The sequence below is a fragment of the Notolabrus celidotus genome, chromosome 9 (assembly GCF_009762535.1).
Source record: "Notolabrus celidotus isolate fNotCel1 chromosome 9, fNotCel1.pri, whole genome shotgun sequence".
NCBI lineage: Eukaryota > Metazoa > Chordata > Actinopteri > Labriformes > Labridae > Notolabrus > Notolabrus celidotus.
In genome coordinates, this window is record NC_048280.1 from 10,939,564 (window position 1) to 10,960,274 (window position 20,711).

The 20,711-nt window shown below is 40.8% G+C and overlaps 1 protein-coding gene across 1 annotated transcript in view; it reads right to left on the reverse strand.

Moving 5' to 3' along the window:
• Positions 1–20,711, reverse strand: part of ndufs4 (NADH:ubiquinone oxidoreductase subunit S4) — a 21,145-nt gene continuing 434 nt past the window's right edge. The window contains exons 2-5 of the mRNA XM_034692558.1: positions 16,621–16,699; positions 1,847–2,019; positions 1,516–1,589; positions 1–206 (exon numbers count right to left, since the gene is read on the reverse strand). Coding sequence (XP_034548449.1) covers positions 103–206; positions 1,516–1,589; positions 1,847–2,019; positions 16,621–16,699 — 430 coding nt within the window. The 3' untranslated portion in view covers positions 1–102. The remainder of the gene's footprint in view (positions 207–1,515; positions 1,590–1,846; positions 2,020–16,620; positions 16,700–20,711) is intronic.

The window sequence follows — 20,711 nt, forward strand, 5'->3', positions numbered from 1 at the left end:
TTTGGTTCACACATATATAATTATGCATTTATTGACAAGAATGATACAGGTCGGCAGTGGGACACACTGAGGTCAAACAGCTAACAGGTGGCTGTCTTCACTTCACTTAGCAGACCTCCTGGTCCTCTTGTTCCAGGAGAAGTTTGATCCGTAGGACTTGACGCGGGGCTTTGCGCTCCTCTTGTCTGTGACGTCGTAGCTCCAGCCTGAAAGCAAAACATGCAAGTAAGTGATGAGGGCAAGAACACCACGTATATTCACTTTGGATGAGTTCCAACCACAATGAGGTGTTACTCAGACAGCAACAGGCTGTGTGGAGTCAGATCTGCACTAATCACTCTCATGTTGCAATAAACAGAGTAAGTCAGTTTCCTTTGCTTAGTTTCAACAAACTCTCCCAGATGGTTCACTTCTCTCAGTCCGAGTCAACTTTCTAAAGATGAACACAAAACTACATCCACCAGGTTCACGCTCACCAACACAGGACTGTTTGAAATTCTTTCAGGGTTGTGTAAGCCAGTCGCAGGTATGCTCTTCATGTTTTATGACTTGTAATGAGGCCCACAGGGCGACATCCACTGTCTTTCATGAAGGTATTTTATCAGGTGCTGTATTACTACAACAAATATCACCTCATTTTAATAAGCTGTGAAAAAAGGGACGACTGTGGATTTGAGTTTATAGAGTTTATCGGGTTTATTGAGTTGATCTTATCAACAGTTTAAAGAAGTACTGAAGCCTTTTATAGATTTAACGCAGTTTTATTGTTCATTAAGAAACTTTATAATAATTACTTTAAGACAGCAAATACTAAGAACACGGGTCAACTGAGTTATCTGTCACAGCAAAAAGAAGCAGCATCTCACACTTGGAGAGTTAATGAGACAAGCTCGCTGCACCATGGTTAAATTGTCTCATGACGTCATGTCAAGTTCCTTGTATAATATTAAATGATATGCATTCAATTCACTCATTTTTAAGTGCAAAAAGAAAACTTATAGTTGCAAATCATTGTGGTCAGGTGCTCCACAGATGCTTTGTGTGATGTCAGATACTATAAATGTTTTTATTCTACATTAAATCAATGTGCACAGGGTGCTGGTGCCGAGCCCTCTGCCACATGTCATTCCCCTCTCTCTCCCTGTGTCCTACTCTTTCCACTGTTCTCTCTCTAAAAGGCACAAAAGCCCCAAAATAAAACTTTTGAAAAATCTAAGTGCACCAAAACTTTAAAGAATTCTACTCACCTCTGCACTGATCAATGCAAGCTCTGATAGTTAAGCATCAAAACACAATTACCTACTACAAATGCAAGAAATGATATCAATATCTTTGATTATTTGATTCCTCTGATCATATTTTGGCAAAACTCAAAAGGGATGATTTCCCATTTAGTGTTATTTATAAAGAAGTGCTTTTTGGCCATGATCACTAGAGATCTCGACTTCATTATAACATCGTAAAACCTTGTTCTAATGTGAAGCCTGATCTGTGAGTGTTTTCAGATGCTCTTACCGTTTTTCTCAGCAAAAGCAATGGCGTCTTCCTTGGAGGAGAAACTAAGCATCATGTTGGACAAGGGATCCCCACTGAAAGACAGAGAGCGCTGTTAGCTTCATGACAAATAACATCAGAAGTGTTTTATGACTTTAAAGGAAAGTTGGTGTCTCATGCTTTACAGCTTGTCAAACACTTAACTCCTTATTTCTGACTTAAGCTGAATTGACTCAAAACAGGAAATCATGTCCTGAAAGCAGCACCAGCTCATCAGTCCTTCATTTCTATTGACTATCATGAGTTCAGTCTCTTTGGTAGATGTTATCAGGTACAGGTGAGAGGTTCTTACGTTGAGGCCCAGCCCATCAGTGGGTTCTCCCAGCGCTCTCTGGTGTCAAAGTCCAGCTTCCACTTCTTGGTGCTGTTGGCTCCGGACTGCATGGCCGTCTTGGCGGGAACAAAGATGTGGACTTTACGTGTTTTGATGTGCTCCTCCGGGACACCCGACAGAGTAGTGATGTCCTGAAATACAAAGAAGAGGGAGACTCGATCAGTGACACTCCTCTGTGACCATCAATGGATGTAAAATCTGAAGGTTTCACTGAGGAAGAAGCAGTCAGAGCTTCTTCTTCATGCTGCTGTGTATGAATATAACAATTTGTTCTTTAGCTGCAGATCACAAACTCTGCTGACTTTTATTTGACTTGTTGGCGGATGGTTTTTCCTTCACTGAGTTGTAGTGATACATGAGTGTGTTATTAAAAACAGTTTGTTCTGAAGTCAGCCTGCAGGTGTGTAAAAAACACAACTTGACGAATTCTCAGTGTCAGAAAAAGGGTTTAAGAAAACCAGCGGCTATAAAAAGTGCTTGTATCACATATTTCATGTTTTATGTTTTTGCTCTTCACGTCACTCTGCTGAGATTTATCTCCAGTTGTAAATAACGGGGTCAAAAGCAACTCAAGTACATCTTCAGTGTCAGGAACAATAAAAGAAGGAGCAGCCATGGAGTGGATGTTTTTTATACGCACAGTAAAACAAACTCAAAGTTTGGATTGTTTTGTTTTTTATTGTTTGTGTGATCTGATGTTCTCTCCGTCTGTGTGATGAAGTGTGTTATAATAAGTTCTGTTGTGCAGAGATGTCATGGCCTACAAATCTTGTTTTCCAGATGTGAGAAAACATGTTAGGAAGGAGTTCCAAAAAAAGTCACATCTTCATGATTTTTATGGGTTTTTTTTTCAAATAAAACAAAAACAGTGATGCAGTAATAATCATCCAAAATAAGAGCGGAGCATATCTAGGCATTAAAAACTTCACTTTGATGTCAATTTTTATGATGTTGTAAATGTCCAACAGGGTTCTAAAGACTGAGCGGCAGCTCAGAAGGTTACGTTCATCTTCTTTAGACTCAAGAACATCAGAAAACAAAAACACACCACTTGTGTGAGCGTAAATGCTAAACAGAGAATGATAAAGAAATAATTAAACTGGTATCTTGTCGTCATCATCCGCTCTCTTTAACATGTGTTGGATGAAATTGATTTTTCGTACTTGAGGTGATTTATTTTAGACCATCAGAAAGTAGGCCAGCCTGACAAGAGAAGGAGGAGGGGCCTCTAGGTGTACTAAATGCATATTCCTGAGCAACTGGAGCCCCTTCAAGCTCCTATCAAGGATCTGGTCCAATTCTTCAGGGAATTAGCAAACAAGCGATGGGAAGTCGGCGACAAAACACAGACCAACCTCCCAGCACGCAGGCACCAACCACCAGCCACCCAAGACTGAGGGCTTTCCAGGGCGCTCTCCTTTCAGTACAAGAATTTTACACATTTCAATGGCCATTACAACTTCAAAGAATCAAATTTTCATCATTGTCTGTCATCTGCCGGTTGATTTGTAGAAAGGGGGTCGTTTTGCATGAACCCCACACAAAAGCCCGCCGTTCCTTTGGCAAAGGAGGGTCCGGTGGTATTTAAGCTGCGTAAATTACAGGTCGGCCTGCTAAACTACCTCTCATTTCAGAGAGACATCTTTCGCCATGCTCAGAGGCCAGACCAGACTGAATTTAATCATAAACAAGATCTGCACACTGAAAAGATTGTTCAAATGAAAGGGAAAAGACGAACAAAGGAGGGGAAAAAAACTTCACAAGTGCTCGGTAATTATTTCCGGCTGCCCTATCTACTTAACCTTAACAATTCCTTCTTGTCACAGAGAGGGAGAAAACATGTTGGGGGTGATGGTGGGAGCTCCATGACACAACAACACAGAAGAGAGTGTAAGAGAGCGACTAAACGAGGTGCCAGGTTATTCTTTTCTCATGTTGGACGGAGCAGCAGGTAATCAAAATGTTTCTTGAAATGCCGTTCTGCAGGAGCTTTTCTTTTCATGGATGATGTTCAAAGGTTCTTTACTCTGAATGTGAGAGGTAAGAAAAAATTGCAGAGCTTTCTGGAGAGAAAACAAGAACCATTAAAATGCTTTGTTCCCACTGAACCGCTGCACATTTGGAGTTGTAAGTCAAGAGGAAAAAATAATGCAGGAAAAGTACCTTCAGAGTTTGGGGTAAATCAAATTTGCAGTCAGAAACATTTAGCGGCTCTGTGGTCTGCTCTGCAGGATAGATGAATAAAATCCCTCTCTGAGACGCATTAGAAATTATACCCCTGGGATTAGCAGGCCAGACTATGGTTACGCGTATGTACGTTACATAAACCATAACTGACACATGAGGCCCATGTATGGTAAACTGGTGCAATAATTTGTCCAGATGTAGCAGACCTTAAATCACATCTTAGGCGTGGATGAGCACAAAAGCCCCTTCATGAATGAGGGAGGATATGTCAAAACAAAAGCTCTGCCAAATCACTGAAAACACTCTGCTCATTATCTGGCATTGTTTGCAAAAATACGAGTCTAGACTCCTATGATACTTGCATGCATTACACTGAGAGCTAGCAGGGTTATCGGCATAACAGACTCGGCCACAATACCCGGATTCACAAAGGGAAAGATCGTGGCTGGAATGTGCTGTGTTCCCAGGAGGACTAGAGAGGACCATCACAAAAGGAAAACCCACACGGTGGGCACTTTTTCTTCTGCCATGTACAGGAAGCAAAATGAGAACTATCAAGTTTGACACTATTCACAGGGCCTTCACGGGGCCCTACAATACCTGGCTGGGCAGGCAGAATGCTGGGCTTAAGAAAGGGGGGAAAAAGGCTGGCAAAGTCTCCGTCACGTGAAAGCGTGTCGATATTTCTGACACCTCCAGGCTATGGGCCAAATAAAGAGCATAGGGGCTTGTCGCTGTGGGGCCGCTGGGCCCACCAGAATGCTAAAAGCTGGTACCCCTAATGCTCCAGCAGAGACCTGGGATGGAAGATTTCTATTAACGCAGTATCCAAAGGTCCTGATAAGCTGAAGCTGAAAAATGTCTGAAAAACAGCAAGAAGAGCCAAAAGCTAAATGTTAGGAGAAGTTTCCTGTGGGGTGATTTGAGGTGTGAATTGCCTCAAAAACAATCCATTTGAGGAATAAGCTGTACTCACATTAGAGGCTGCTATTCATAACCTCTCCTTCAACTCTGGTTGGTTTTTCAAACCAGGAAACAACAGCTGTCAGTTAGCAAAAACAAAACGAACCACTAAAAGGAAAAGGAGATGTGGTGGGAAGAAACAAGGAAAGTAGAAATTATCTTCTTCTAAAGTCGTGTTTCACTGCTCTCCTTTTCAACACCCTTCCTTACACATTATTCCTCCTTTCATTTCAAGTCTCGTCACAGTCGGATGATTTGCAGGTGAGCGTTCACATTTCTAGCCGTTAACAATGACTAACAGGAATAAAAAAAAGTCTACACTTTCTGATGCATCTTTGAGGAAATGCAAGTCACATGTAGATCTCCAGCTTCCAACCAGACAGATCTGATTTAAGTTCAAATGGCACAGGAACGTTTGAGTGGCAGCTCAGAGGCTGTTCTGGGGTTTCGCAAAATGTGGACAAGGACCTGGACAGAAACACAGGGATCCTCTGAACACATTACTGTTCGCTCACTTACTGAGCTCAACAATCAAGTCAATCATCTGATACTCCCAGAGTTCCTTCTATAGTAAGAGAGGATTATTTTTAATGTTAAATAAACCATTAAAGGGAGATTCACATCTGTACCAGGATGGCTCAATTTTAATTCGGTGAAAATGATCCACTCTCCTGCAAAACCCCCCACATGAGAATATCTGAGGCACAGAAAACATGAAGGTTCTTCACTGAGACTTACAGATGAATCAAGTCAACACGTGAAGATTTAGAGTTTGTTAGGGCTGTTATCTACAGCGCTTGCTCAAAGGCTGTCAGTGGCTGTCAATGACTGCAGGCTAGTCAACAATATGGACGAATCAGGTCTGATGGGCGTCCTCAGGATTGGCATGTTGGGATATGTCTGGCTGTCACCAAGCGGCAACCTCTGGTCTCAAACTATGAAGCCCATGTGGAAGTGTTATAAACTGCAATACATCGAGAATCCTTGAGGCTGGCTGCAGAAACACCGGAAACCACATAGACAGCAGTTCAAAAAAGACGATATTTGCAGCATTAATAAACATGTTTACAGCCTGGTTCAAAAAACGGATTTGCTCTACTTAGCTAATCTCTCTATCGGCACACACTGTACGGGGGGTGAATTTTTTTCTAACGCAACGGTTCAGAAGATATTAAGATTACGAGTTTTTGCCCAAATAAGGACATGACTGACTTGACTCGGGAACACATAGCTGTTGGCTAGGAGGATCAAACTCCGCCCCTTTACGTCACATGCCTGGTTGAGTTCCGCATTTGCAAAATGGCTGCCGCCGTTGATTTGCTTCAAAACAGCACTCAGGAACAGATGGGTGACGTCACGGATACTACGTCCATATTTTATACAGTCTATGGCTGTCACGGGGAACTATACTTTCACGCATGCAGGGAATCTAACAGAGGAAGCAACCAAAGGGGAACTCCTGAAAAGTGCAAATGTTTTTGTGTTGACCAGGGATCACTGGACGTCCTTGAATTATCAAAATGATCTCAGAATAACTCCACACCTCGTTGATACTGATTAGACTTCTTATACATGTCCTCCTGCATCTCTCTGAATGTGTAAACATGTTTGGGTATGGACGGTTGGTCAGACAGAGCAGGACATTTTAAGACGTCATTATTGGCTTAGAGATTTTTGGACTATTTCCTAATATTTAACAGACAAAGCAAAGATCAAAGTGTTAGATTGATTAAAGTTCTGGCCAAAAAAAAAAACACTTCAAGCAACATGGACACATCTTTCTGGGTAATGGAGGTGAAGTGACAGCCATGACAGGAGTCCAGACTATCATAGCGTGAACACCCGTATGCCAAGACCACAGCTAGGAAGCCATGAAGGGTCAAAGGGTGATCCGAGCTGAATCATGTTGAGTCAGCATGTGGTGAAAGTTAAAACACATCACCCTTAACCCCCCACACCCAGACCTGGAGAGTCACTCATCGGCCCACGCCGCTTCCCACCTTCAAACGTCTTTGGAGAGGAGGAAGCATGCCAATTACTGATTGGACAGAGGGGGCGTCTCTAATGGAAACAAATATTATGAGGCTTGCTCATGTGTGGGAGGGGTCCAATACTGGACGACGAAGAGCAGCTGGCATGAGGGTCATCTCGAATCTCATGTTACACATACCGGTGAGGATCGGAAAGAGTGGACAGAGGAGGGGGCGTTTATGAATATGGCAGATGTAGACTCGCTTGTTTGTTTCTGTGGTGTACAACATCTCTGAGACATCACTCCATGTCTTTTGTAAGTACTGAAATAATAAAAACTATTATCATTCTGAGAAGATTCAGAACATTCAGAGGATTCTGATGTTAAATTCATTTAAGTTTGATTAGCAGAATTATTTTGTTTTTGGTTTATTAGGTGGACAAAACAACCTTTCCTCAGGGATGAACTGTTTAATTTCTGAGCTCAGTTCATTGCTGCAGCGTTTGTTACTGACCTGACCTAAATCAGCAAACAAACAAGGATGGACTTGTACTGGATGGTGTTTGTTGCAGGAGTCAACAGTTTGCAGGATTGTGTTTGAAATGAAAGTTAGACATGAAATTTAGATTATCTTACATAGCTGTTTTTTTTATTATAGTGAATGTTAGAGTAATGCAAGGGTGCTGTTTTTTTAAATCATGTCATGTGACCTGCAGATCTCCAAAGAAGGCTAACTGAGGAAACACTGAATTAAGTGACATGAAGGTGTCCTGCTAATCCCTGAAAACACTTAACGAGATTTACTCACTATGATTTACATTTTATAATCCAAATTATGGATAGAACATGTCGATATCAATAATGAAAATGATGATTTGTTGTAGTCCTTAAAGCTGGGGTTGGTAGTCAGCTTTAGATACACTTTTTGTTATACTGGTTAAAAAGATCTTTATGTCCCGATGACAATCAATACATAATGTGTTTTTAAAAAACAGCGAAAAAAAGCCGCTATCTACAGCCGGAGTAAACCTGGGAAAACACCAACCAATCACCGTCATTAGGGTCCAATTTATGAAACCAATCAAAGCTGTTCTGCCCGCCTCCTGTGCGTACATTTCCCCAGCGTGCACTCCCCGTCCTCTGCCCTCTGCTTCCCCTGACTCTATTTACTGCCCCTCTCACTCGACCTCGGGCCTGTCCCCTCTGACCTGATGAGGTGCTTTGCTCAGGACTGTAGTCCGGATCAGAGTCTAAAAAGCTCTCACCACGGGGGCTCTGACAAGCAAAAGAATTAATGACATTTAGTAAGTCCTACAGAAAATGTAGATGTATTATAGCGTCCGTCCGGACACTGTAAGGATGACAAGCCGATTCGTGAACACGTTGAGCTTTACTAACCAGTCACTGTCGGCCGTGATTACGCCAACCAACAAAACAACAATCAATGTTTAAAGAAAGGAAGAACTTCTCCTGCCTGTCTCTCCTCTCTGTCGCTTGCTGTGAGTTGTGAGTACTAACAATAGCCATGTTTGTATGTTTGTTTGTGTTCTTAACTTTCACGAGGACCGGTTTTGAATCAGTCACGATCATATGGTCGTGAATCAGCTGCGCTCATGCATGTGAGCGGGGGAGTCATTTTGGAGGAGCTGCAAGTCTGAGTGGCTCCGAGGGGAGGGGGGGAAAGGGTTTGACTGAGTATTGAGGAAATGCTACATTCAAATGCATGCTATTTTTCTGTGACTACCAACCCTAGCTTTAACAGTATAACAATAGTAAACGTTACTAAAGAGCGCAAATTATTATAAAATTCACATTGAGAACAATTTGAGGCTCATTGATGCTTCCTTTCCCTATGAAAATAGATACGCGCGTTAATGGAATGGATGTTAAACAATGCATCCTGTAGAGGGCGCCACTAAGAGTGAAAAGTTACTGATCCTGGCGACATCGGAGGAGGTATTGCTAATACATCTGTTCAGAAAGAGGAAGGATCGGATTTAGCTTTGGAGATAACAGTGTTTTGTGAGATCACTAAATGTATCACGACATGTGGACAAGGAACACTCTTCCTCAGTAATACCAATTAGAGAAGCGTCACTCCGAATCGTCCATGCCTCTTTGATTTCTAATGATACTGTAACTGTAACAGTAATGTTCAGAACTGAAACCCATAATAAAAACTGTTTAACCTTATATACAACCCGCATTCATAATGTGAATTTCTGCTCTAGCTATTTTTGTCTTATGATAAACTGTGATGAATATAGAACACTAAAAAAGGAAGACTTGTTACTGGTGTTAGACTCCCAAACTAATCTGTAAACTTGACACTTTTAGCTAACAACTCCAGAATAACTAACAATGTGGTCAAACAGAAGAAGCAACCCTTTTTTTTTTAATCGGCTCTGCAAACACAACACTTAACAGCTAGACACTTCCTAAAACTAGCCGGCACTGACAGGGCTGAGGAGTCCTCTTAAGAGGCTTAGTCTCTGTGGAAGAGAGTGTTAATGAATGAAATACTATTTAGTGGATGATACATAATAAAGCCTCTTGTCTGGCTCTCTTCAAAGACCAACATCCTCTGACCCACTACTCCAAACTCGGCCAGATTTTTTTTTCTTTTTTTTTTTTTCTGCATAAGCGCGTCGTATGAGAGGGCAACCAGACAAAAAAGACACTTAAGTTGTCTGTATGTGCGGTGAAGGGAGGAAGGGAGGGAGAGGAGGATGAGAGAGGGAGAGGAAGGGGGGGTGGGGTGGTGAATGTGGTCTGCTGCACTGTAGGTCACTCTGTGTCTGAGGCTAGACGGGCTTAGAGAATATACACCCCTGTACTGCAGATTTAAACTGCATGGGCTAAATATATCCTCACAGTCAGGATGGATGGGTTGTGATTAAGTGTCTTTGTTTTCTTTCACATTTTAGCTTCAAACTTTTATCAAAGAAAGTGGACGAGGGTCATTTTCCTGATGACACGCTTCATTCATCAGGAAGTGATTTTTCCATTTTTCCATGTGTTGAAACGTAAACTAGAAAGTCACCGACAAAAAGATGATCTTGGGTTTATCAGCGGGCTTTGAGTGACCTCTGCTTCAGAGACTTCTCTGATACCTCCGGATGATAACTCTTGACTGAAAAATGTCTCAATCTGATTCTAATTCATGCCTTTCAAAACAACCAACAACCTGCCTTTAGACTCCACTAACTCACCGCCATCAAACCCACATCTTCTGTCCAGATGTTAAGTCACTTGCCAAGTGAGCATTACGCTCTAAATTTGCAAGAAGCCAAACATTTCAAGTAAGTCGACTCAACATGCCCAGCGTCAAATGGTTTTTTACTAATTTAATCCTCTATTCCTATCCTCGACTCCTCCCTCCTCCCCTCTTCTATTCCCCACACTCTAATAACTGTCCTCCTCTGTCTCGTAAAACCCTAGTGCCTTTAGAGAACTCTATAACAAGGCTTCACAAGCGCTTTAAGATTATGGTGTTGTCTTTATGTGCAGGGAGGGAGTGCACTTGGCCACAGCTGAAGCAGCAGCAGCAAACGCTTAGACACTCACACAAGTGGGAGATGTTGTATTATAGCACATTGAAGCAGCTGCTAAGGTTATAACGGCGGTTGTTTCTGCAGAGGGCCAGAGAGTAAAGCAGAGGCCGGTCTCTAATTGAGCGAGGTCGCAGACATTCCGTGTAAAGCTGTGTATCAGTGGCCAGCCAGCCGGACCCTGAGAGCTGCCCAGCATGCTTAATCAAACAGTAATTACAAACAAAAGCAGGTCGGCATGGGCACTCTAGGGAACAGCTTTGAGCACTGGAGCTCCATCACGCAGGTCTTTCTACTCGGCATCATTTCTGAAATTCAGACAATGCCCTCAAAGCTTTGCTTGTAGCTTGTTTTTCATGTTTTGGAGCTTTTAAACAAGATGAAAGAAATTGAAGCAGGCAAAATCTGCAACAGGCTATTGTTTCCATAATTCAATCTGCTGATAATTGACCGATTTTGAGAAATTGCTCAACCCATAAAAAGTCAGGAATATTTAAAACAGACCATCACACTTTCCAAAACTCAGAAAAGGGAACATCTCAGCATATTGTTGCTATTTTTTGTATCTCTGCTTGAAATATGTCTTTTGAACTTATGTAACTGCATCCCTGAATACTGTGAGTACGCAACAGCGCCATCAGGCCTTTGTACTTTCATACTGATCCCATGCGGTGTAACATTACCGTCCCAGTGTGCCATTTCGTGGATGCACAACAGGTAGATACCCAACAGGTCCACTTACACTCAGACATGGGGTTGCATCAAAGTTGGAAACTTTCCATGGAAATGAACAGGAATGAACGGGAATAAACCAAGAATTTACTCAATTGAAGGTTGGCTCTTAATAGGGAACTTAAATATAATTGGGGAAAATATATTTTAGCATAATCCTGACTAAAACAACCAGATTTCATGCAAGTACAGTTCCAGATCCCAACGTCATCAGCCGCCTCGGAGCGCAACTGGTCCTTGTTTGGTAACACGCACACAAAAGTGCGCAACAGGCTCACAAATGTGAGAGTGGCAAAATTGGTTGGTAATCGGGCCAACCTGAGGCTCTTTTCTTTTTCAGCCTGACACAGAGCCATCCTCAACAAGGCTGGACAGTGACACTGAAGAGGAGGAGTCGGAGTTGGATGTTGATGAGACCCAGGAAGAGCCCATTGCCTGAAAGGGTTTAACAAAAATGCAGAGGCTAGGCTTGAGAAGCTTGAGGGAAGATGCTTTTTTATTTTCATGTTGAATTCAACTTTTTTGGAGGGAGAGGGCTGTTTTCATTTAACATTTTGAATGATACTTTGTTGGGATTGCGTTTTTGTTAATTTTTGAACGGGCTGGGTCGGGGGGATGAGTAACATTTAACTCAACATTTATGTTTTTGTTTGGTAAAGTTCTACTTACAAATAAATCTTTCCATTAAATTACCCTCAATTCCCAGTTAATTCCCATAAATTCCCATAACTCCCATGGAAAGTTTCCAATTTAGAATATTCCCCAAATTCCCCAGCTTAACTTCCCATGGAAATTTACCGGAAAATTTTCACCCCTTTGCAACCCTACTCACACACAACCCCACCTGCTCCACCAGGTCACAGTGATCCAGTCTCGCCCTAGTAATGTCTCCGTTACTACCTTGGTGCCGGCACTGTATCCTGATCGCTCCTCTGAGATGATCATGCTGAGGGGGCGACGTTACAGCGGCGTAAATATCATGCCTTAAATCGGTAGTATGAAAAGGCGACTCTTGGGAAGTGGGAACAAGCTTTGAATGACTAATTACAACTTTTAATGCTTGCATCAACAACTCCATCAAACACAGAGTACCATTAATGCTTTTGAGTTTTGTCCTGTCCACTTGGCTAAAGTAGATTCAGTATTCTCTCTTTCTGTCCAGGTCTTTGCTGCTGAACACTAGATCGTTTTCTATCTTTGTTTGATTGTTGATTTCTCTACTTTAGTGGTGTTGTACAGTGGTTTCTACCGTAATCTTTTTAATCACATTAAAACCATGAAAGTCAAGTAAAGTTACAAGTTAGAAGAACAAAAACATCGGCAATCAAATAACAGCTTTAAGAGGCTTTAACTCCTAAAATGCAGAATTAAGTTATAGAACCATTGTTAAAAAACACTGATTTAGGTCCCTTAAATTGATAATTAATTATTCAAAGTTGAGTATTATTTTCTGCCTGCAGCCTCCAGTAAAATTTGTCACAAACGTCCTTTAAAAATCCTCTTCACCGGATTAGTTGTGTTTAACCTGCCGGAGCTTCTCGTCCTTCACAGCCTAAATTTGCCTGTAATAGAGATGGCTGAACAAACTGCAGAGACGAGAGTTCCTGTAAAGCTTTGCATTTTTCAGACAGACGAGAACCAAGGACAAGATAATGGGTGTCACACAAACGTTCAGACAGAATTTTTGGAGTGTATTCAGAATATCGTTTGCCCTGGCCAAAATGCAACATCATCTAAATGAGGTTATTCAGAAAAGTTCACTACAGAACAAGCGGCACACCACTTTCTCCTCGGCCTGCTCCAGGGAGACAGTGTGCAAACCCGGCATAACCCCTCAGTGGATCGAGACCTTTGTTTGATTGGTCTAACCAGAAAGCAATTCACACTTATTGACAGGCTGATGAATGAGTAGCGTGCTGACATATGCTGAATGCCCAAAAGGGAGAATGCTCTCATTGCCCTCTTCCATGTGAGACGGAGACCACTGTACTGTAAACAGCTGAGGGCCTCTCTTTTTGGCCTGTCTGGGTGAGCATTAGAGTACTTCCCGCCGTCGCCAGCAACAGCATGCCACAAAGGAACCTCTGTGGCCGACAACACTGAAGTGGCCACTGTCTTTTTCGTGAGTCTCAGGGTGTCTCACAAACTTTTTCCATGCAAGCTTCTTTTCTTTCACCCCCTCCCCATTTTTTAGAGGCCCTTTTTTTCCTCTCCTCTGCTGTTCCTCTCAGTGGCCCCTACTGAGAGGACAGAGACAGACACTCCGCCCAGCCAAAGGTTTGTCTGCCAGTATGGTCAGCTTTGGTCTGGAACAAAAGCGCACTGACGCTGCCCACACACAGCAAACCCCCCCCAGACAAGTCCACAACAGACTCCCACATTCTCCCCAAACTCCCTCTTTCTCCGTTATCTCCTATCTCCTCTGTCTCTTAATAACAAAGCTTTCACTTCAAAGATCCGTCTTTGTTTTGAGCAGTCGGTGCATAGTTAACCTTGGCTACATCAAATGCTCACTGCTCTTTGGGCTGGGCTTCGGCACTTCATGAAAGAGGCACCAAAGACCCCATCTGATGAAATACAAAGCTTATTAGAGCTGTACCACATCATTCAGAGAAATGCAGCTCTGAACAATGACTACAAAATTAACCTTTGACCAGGAAACTAGATTTTCTTTCACATTTTTAACTGCAGTTTGTCCAGGCTGCACCAGCGGACAGGTCAAAAACATCCGACAGAAATTAATGAAAAGCAAAGCAACAGATGAAGATGAACTGTAATGATGACTGTAAATGGAAAAATGCAGCATTCTTGCAAAACATTCATTGAAAACATGATTGCTTGGCAGATCCGACTTAAATACTTAATAAAGTACTGGCATTGGGCGCTGGTGGCCTAGTGGTCTAAGCGCCCCGCATACAGAGGCTATAGTCCTCGTTGCAGGTTCGATTCCAGCCTCGACCATTTACTGCATGTCTTTCCTTTCTGCTCCACACATTTCCTGTCTTTCTTCAGCTGTCCAATCCATAAAGGCAAAAATGCCCCAAAAAATATAACTTAAAAAAATTATAATAATAAATAAAGTACTGGCATAATAATTTTCAGTTCCTTGATTAATGAACTTATCAACATGAATGACAGAAACAAATGCAATAGCTGCAGAAGACAGAGGCATAATCTAAGGATTAAATAATACCTCAAAACTTCCATCACTGTTTTTATCTCCAACCATCAAGTCTGACCTGCTGGAACAACCGTTACACCGAGTAACCGCCTCAGGAAGAGCTAAGCTACAAAGAGGTTGCATGTAAGGTGCTGAGCCTTCACCTCACAGACGTCTGGTTGGAAGAAAAAGGGACCAGACAGAGTGAGACTTAAGCTGACACAGCAATGAGAAACCAGAGACCAAACTGGGCTCTGAAACAGCGACTCCAATGAAGCCAGACAGACGGACCATGTCCTTCTCATACAGGCTCAGGACTTTGGCACCAAGCGGCAACCACCTGGCTAAAAATATGAGTCCAATGCGAAAGTGCTAAAAACTGCAGTTCATCGAGGATCAGCTTGAGGCTGGCTCCAGAAGTACCAGAAACCACATACACACTAATTCAAAAAAGACGATCTTTACGGCAGAAATAAACATGTTTACAGCCTGGTACAAAAGACGAGTGTAGTCTGGATAGATCATTTCTCAATCGGCTCACACTGTAGGGGAGGTGAATTTTTTTCTAACGCGGTAGTTTTGAAGATATTGGGATTACGAGTCTTCCAATGAGAGGCACAGCTGACTTGATTGACAGGTGGGGACACTGTAGCCGTTGGCTATGAGGCTCAAAGCCTGCCTCTTTATGTCACAATCGCTCGGCAGCAGCAATATGGCTGCCGTCGACGACTGGCCTCAAAACAGCGCTTCAGAAACAGATGGGTGACGTCACGGATACTACGTCCATATTTTATACAGTCTATGTTTGGCACAGATGAAATGTCTGGACATCAATGATGGTTGACGCTGGGATGTGCTCAAAGTTGACAGACAGTGTTTCTTGGAGGTTGAGGGTCCTAAAGTAAAGATGATGGCAGTCTTGCAGGTATGTTGTTGCTGCTGTTTGCCTCAAGATGGAAACTGTTGAGTGTTATGTGTATTAGTAAGTATATTTAAATCTGATACATTATTTTGTGTGTTCGATGAAGGGGCTAAAAATCTGTTTCATTTATTAACCATGTAATGTTTGTGGAAAATAACTCCCCTTGTTTCCTGCTGTAAATATGCAGACTAACTTTTCTATGGCAAATCAGTGGAGCAGTCTTTTCATCATGAAGTTGCTTCTGAAGTACAGAATAGCTGAGATGCCCGGGATTAAAAGGACACATAATTGTGCATTGCTCGCCGACAGGTTTAGATCACACACAAGAGGACTGGATAGAAGATATTTCAAGGGAATAGACGCACAGAAGAAACACTCCAATCAACCTGCTGGGGTTGAACCCTCAGGCGTGTAACAGAGCTTCAACACTTTCAAAACATGGAAATAAATCACTTGTGATGCTTAAAAAAAAAAATCACTGCCTTTATCCAATCAGAGTTTAGGATGTGTTGTATCAACTAAAGCTCAGATACAACACGTGTAGTGTACGAGATCTATAGTTATAACTTATAATAACTTTAATTGACTTTAAATACACTATAATTAAAGATACAAAATGTGAAGGTTACATCATGTATGAGTGTTAACATTTTGTAGAAGATGAATAAAAGAGGTGTTGAGTCAACTTTATTTTGAAATGAAATAAAGTTCATTTTATTTTGAAGGTTAAAGTTTGTAATACTATTAAAGATCTGCTGTTATACTAAGGCTGACATAATGTATAGTGTATCTTTACTGGTATAATGTGTATGACTAATTATAAGATAATAAAAACTGAAGATTATAAGCACGCCTCTGTTAGAATTACTTCTTTTTTTTTTGATCAAAGTAAAGCTTGTCTGAGTTTTAGTGAATCAACAAACACAAAATCATAATGTTGAAATACTTTTTCACCTAAACTCTATGGAGCAATCTTTCAGTAATTGCAGTCACCTTTTTAATGAGTTGTTATCAAAAGTTGGAAGGGTCCCGCAGAGAGGATTATTGGGAGCTGTGAGCACAGACAGAACTACCAATGATAACATTTGCCCTTTCCATCATAATGTTACAAAAGGCTACTGTCTAATGCAAGCAGATTTTGGCAACAGAGAATAGGAGCGTTTTTTAACGAATTTTCCGGCGAGGTAATTGGTTGACCAGACAAACAACAATCGTGTGTCACGTTGAACGGGGAGGGATACTTACCAGTTTCTCATCAACTGTGATAAGTTGCGTGTCTTGTCCTGGTTTCTCTGCCAGCCTCGATGCGGTTGTGCTTGTAGACCTGAAAACCATTAGGTAGAGATTACACGCACAGCACAAACAGCCAAAGGCAGACAAGTAACAAAGAGGTAAATTACTCAACAAGTTAACCTTTGTAAACAGTGAATTATCTTAGAGGAAGCGGTGGGGCAAGGACACAGAGAAAAAGGAAGAGACGAGGAGGGAATCCCCCCCACCACCTATTAGTTCTGTCTGGTGAATCTCTGGCAGACTCTCGTTCTCATCCTAATGACAGGACGTGCTTAATGTTGGCTGCGGTCAACTGTCAGGCGAGGACTGTGTAGCTCTTTGTGAATGTGCAGCCGTGTCCTGTCACAAAACTGCTATGTGCCATCACAGCCCTTCAGCCAGGACGGGGCTATCTGAGATCATTGGATTCTAAGTAATTACCAGATAATTACAATCTTACATTTATTGCAGAATGTATGACTTTCATACGAGGACATTTATAGTTAGAAGATCAAATCATCAATATCACCTTTGTGACCCACACAACTAGGACTTGTTGGTTAAAGTTTTAACATGGATGGAGTCTAAATGTAAATGTGACAAAGTCCTTTAGAGCAGGGATTCCCAAAGTGTGGGTCGGGACCCCCTGGGGGGTTGCGAGACACAAATGGGGTTTGTGAGTTATATTCCAGAATTTTTTATTTTTTTTTGACTTATCTAAAAATATTTATTATTATTATTATTATTATTATTATTATTATTATTATTATTATTAGTTTCTTTACCTTGTTTATCTTTCTTTTTGTTTCTAATGTTAATTATTAGTATTATTATTATTGTATTTTTTGGTATTTGCTTATTTTTCCTTCTCTTTGTTGGTTTTGTATTACTTACATATAAAATTTGTTAACTTGTGGTGAACAAAGAAATACAAATAAATGCAATAAAAAAATTTGAAAGACAAAAGTCATCTAAAAATAGTACATTTCACCCATTTTAGTAAAACATATCAACAAAAATAGTAGCTAAACTTGAAATAAAACCTTGAAAATAGAAAATGTAATGAGCTTTCTGCCTTTCTTTGTTGCCAGATGACTCCTAAGTTTAGGGTTAGTGAACAGTCAATTATCAAAAACATCAGTAGTCGTAGGTTAATTCATTCACCAGCTAAATGAAGCCACATTAAATCACTTTGAGGGACAGTAGGGGTCACAAGTCTTTGGCACCTATGTTTTGGGGGTCACGGGCTGAAAAGTTTGGGAACCCCTGCTTTAGAGTATACTCAGAAAATAGAATAGATGAATTTGTATGTGATCAAGGTTGACTGACCAGAATGTTGGACAATCAGTGTATCTGAAAGGATTTGTTCATTATCCGATGTGATCAGGAAATGAAATGAGAAGTATTAGAATCTTTTCAAAACTGATCATGATTTATTGTCATTTTTTGAATGAAAACAACAAATATTTGCTGGTTAGACCTTCATAAATAAGTCAGAGTAAAGATGAATTCCCTGTTGAACACCTCATTAAATGATCATTACTGAAAATAACTTTGAGCCTTACTCTTCCAATGAGAAACATGTGCTACAGACTCTGGGTTCAATCAGTCTTTTTCTCTATTTCATTGAAGAGATTTTGTTTCAAAGGCCATCCTTCTGTTCCAGTCAGCTGTCTTTGGCATTAAAGACATCCATTTCTCATAATCAGTATCTTCATTGAATTATTTTAAGACTAACTGTTTGAGTTATTGAGGCCATTCTGAAACAAAGATGTCATATCACATTTAGTGAAGCAAAACAAGAACATCCAAGCTCACTGAAATACTGTTGGAGTGCATCATTGTAGGCAGCATCACATTTAGGCAGTATGTTTTGACAATCTGCCCTGTCTAGATGTTTACTGTTTCAGGAACTGCTGTACCTGACAGAGAGCCAATATGAGATTGAAACTTTAAAAATGAGTTTTTATAATCCAATAAAACGTTTAGGGAAAGATTCAAAATTGGCAGGCAAGCTTGGCAGGAAGAAATCACTACTTGAAAGCTTTTGCATAAATCCATAAAGGTTAATCATGTTTACTGACACCATTTAACGTCTCCTTGACCAACATGCTCACTAAGGACTGAGAGATACTGACTACATGTAACTTTGGACTATTTCGAAGAAGCTAACTCTACACTGAGGGTATTGTTTTCATATCAATGTTATTCTAATGATTATCTGGAATGTAAATAAGTGAAGTGTAAGCCAGGTTTAAATGATAACCAGGCAAGAAGGAAACAATATCATTCAGCTTGTTAAACGAATCAACCAAGACTGGAAATACAGATTTTAACTGTTTTTCTGCCTTACTGCCAAGAAAACATCCAAATTATTTATTTGTCTCTACTTCCATATCCATACATATACTTATCTGCCAAGACCTGCTGTGCCAAGTCTGCCAACCTGACATTATGTTATTTGTGATGCAGTACAACAAAGTTGTAGAAGACAATCATGGCAGACCACAGCAAGTGATGGATAAGACAGCTAAGCCTTACTTGAACAGATGATTACACAGCAAAGTGCAACACTTGTGGTAAAGACATGTCAAGTGAAGAAGAAGTACGTCTAATATGACAAGGAATCTACTTCAACATGGCGTGAATTTGACAGAAGGCAATGGTCAAATCATCACTAGAAGTTTCCAAATGTATTTTTGTTAGATACGAGTTCAGAGAGCTCCCCTACAGTTCCTATAAAAGTCCATGTAGTGCAGAAACTCTGTTCACTGCAGCAATGAAGGACAAGATGAACGAGGGGAAAGCGGAGGAATGTCACCGTCCATTGATAAGCTGCGTCCCAATAATAGAGGAAGGCTACTTTTTATTTTAGAAATATTTTATATGTTTTTACTCTCCAAAAATAATGGAATCACAATCAAGAATCGATAAGAATCAGAATCGCTAAAACTGAAATGATTCCCAACCCTGTTATCAGCAAAATCACTTGTCAAAAACACATCTACTGCTAAAATGTTTGGATAGTGTGCCAGTTCACTAACAGTGTATCATTTATTTTGCAGTACATGTGATTGTCACCAATGATTCATTCATTCATTCATTCATAAGAATTGTATTTGCTCACTTCACTGTTTGACAACACAACATATTTGATACACATCTTCACAAATAGAGTATACACTGTCCATGAACAAACAGGAGCAGGAAGAAGAAAAACTTATAATACCTTCCCCTCCCCTTTATCACAACATAATCTACCACGAAACCAGACGGCTAACCTGTTGGTAATCACCTTCTCTTTTCACCAAACATCAAATTTAACACTGAAACAATCAAATGAAGATTTACTGGATGAGTTTGTAATTCCCTATTACTTGACCTTTTAAAATTATTTTAAACTGTAAAATATTAGAGCAGCATTTTATATCATTCTGAGATGATGAGGAGCAACACAGGGAATAGTTGAAGATAAATCACATCAGAGCTTAACCTATTAAAATCAGGGGAAACAAAGCATACTGTATAATCACTATAACTTGTAATAGTACTAAGAGGTCAAGATTGCATCTCGTTGCAAATGTACTCTTTGTGCATTGGTGTGCAGCTCAAAATATGTTATTGTAATGGACAGGACAACCCAGTATTAAGATTACATTATACACAAATCACCAATACAATTAAACTAACTAATAGTAACATGTAATGCATCTTTGTGTTACTATCAGAACATGTGAAGCCTTGATTTTGACGTGTTGTTATGATGCTACCTGTCAAAGGGAAAACACCTAGAACCCTTTACTACAAGGTTAGCTAGCTGTTATGTAGAAGTTAGCTGTATTCAGTCTTTTCGAAGAGGGTTGTCATCCAATAAAGCTCCCGTCTGATCAAATATTAGTAATACTATGCAGTAGATGTTGTGTGGAGGAGTGAACAAGTTTTATTTGAGTCTCTTTAAAACTGATTTCTTGCTAGCCGCACACAGCTAGAGCATCTATTAGCTGGTTAGCCGAGTGCTTAAGGACACGGGTTAACATTGACATTGGCTGATAGCCCATACACTT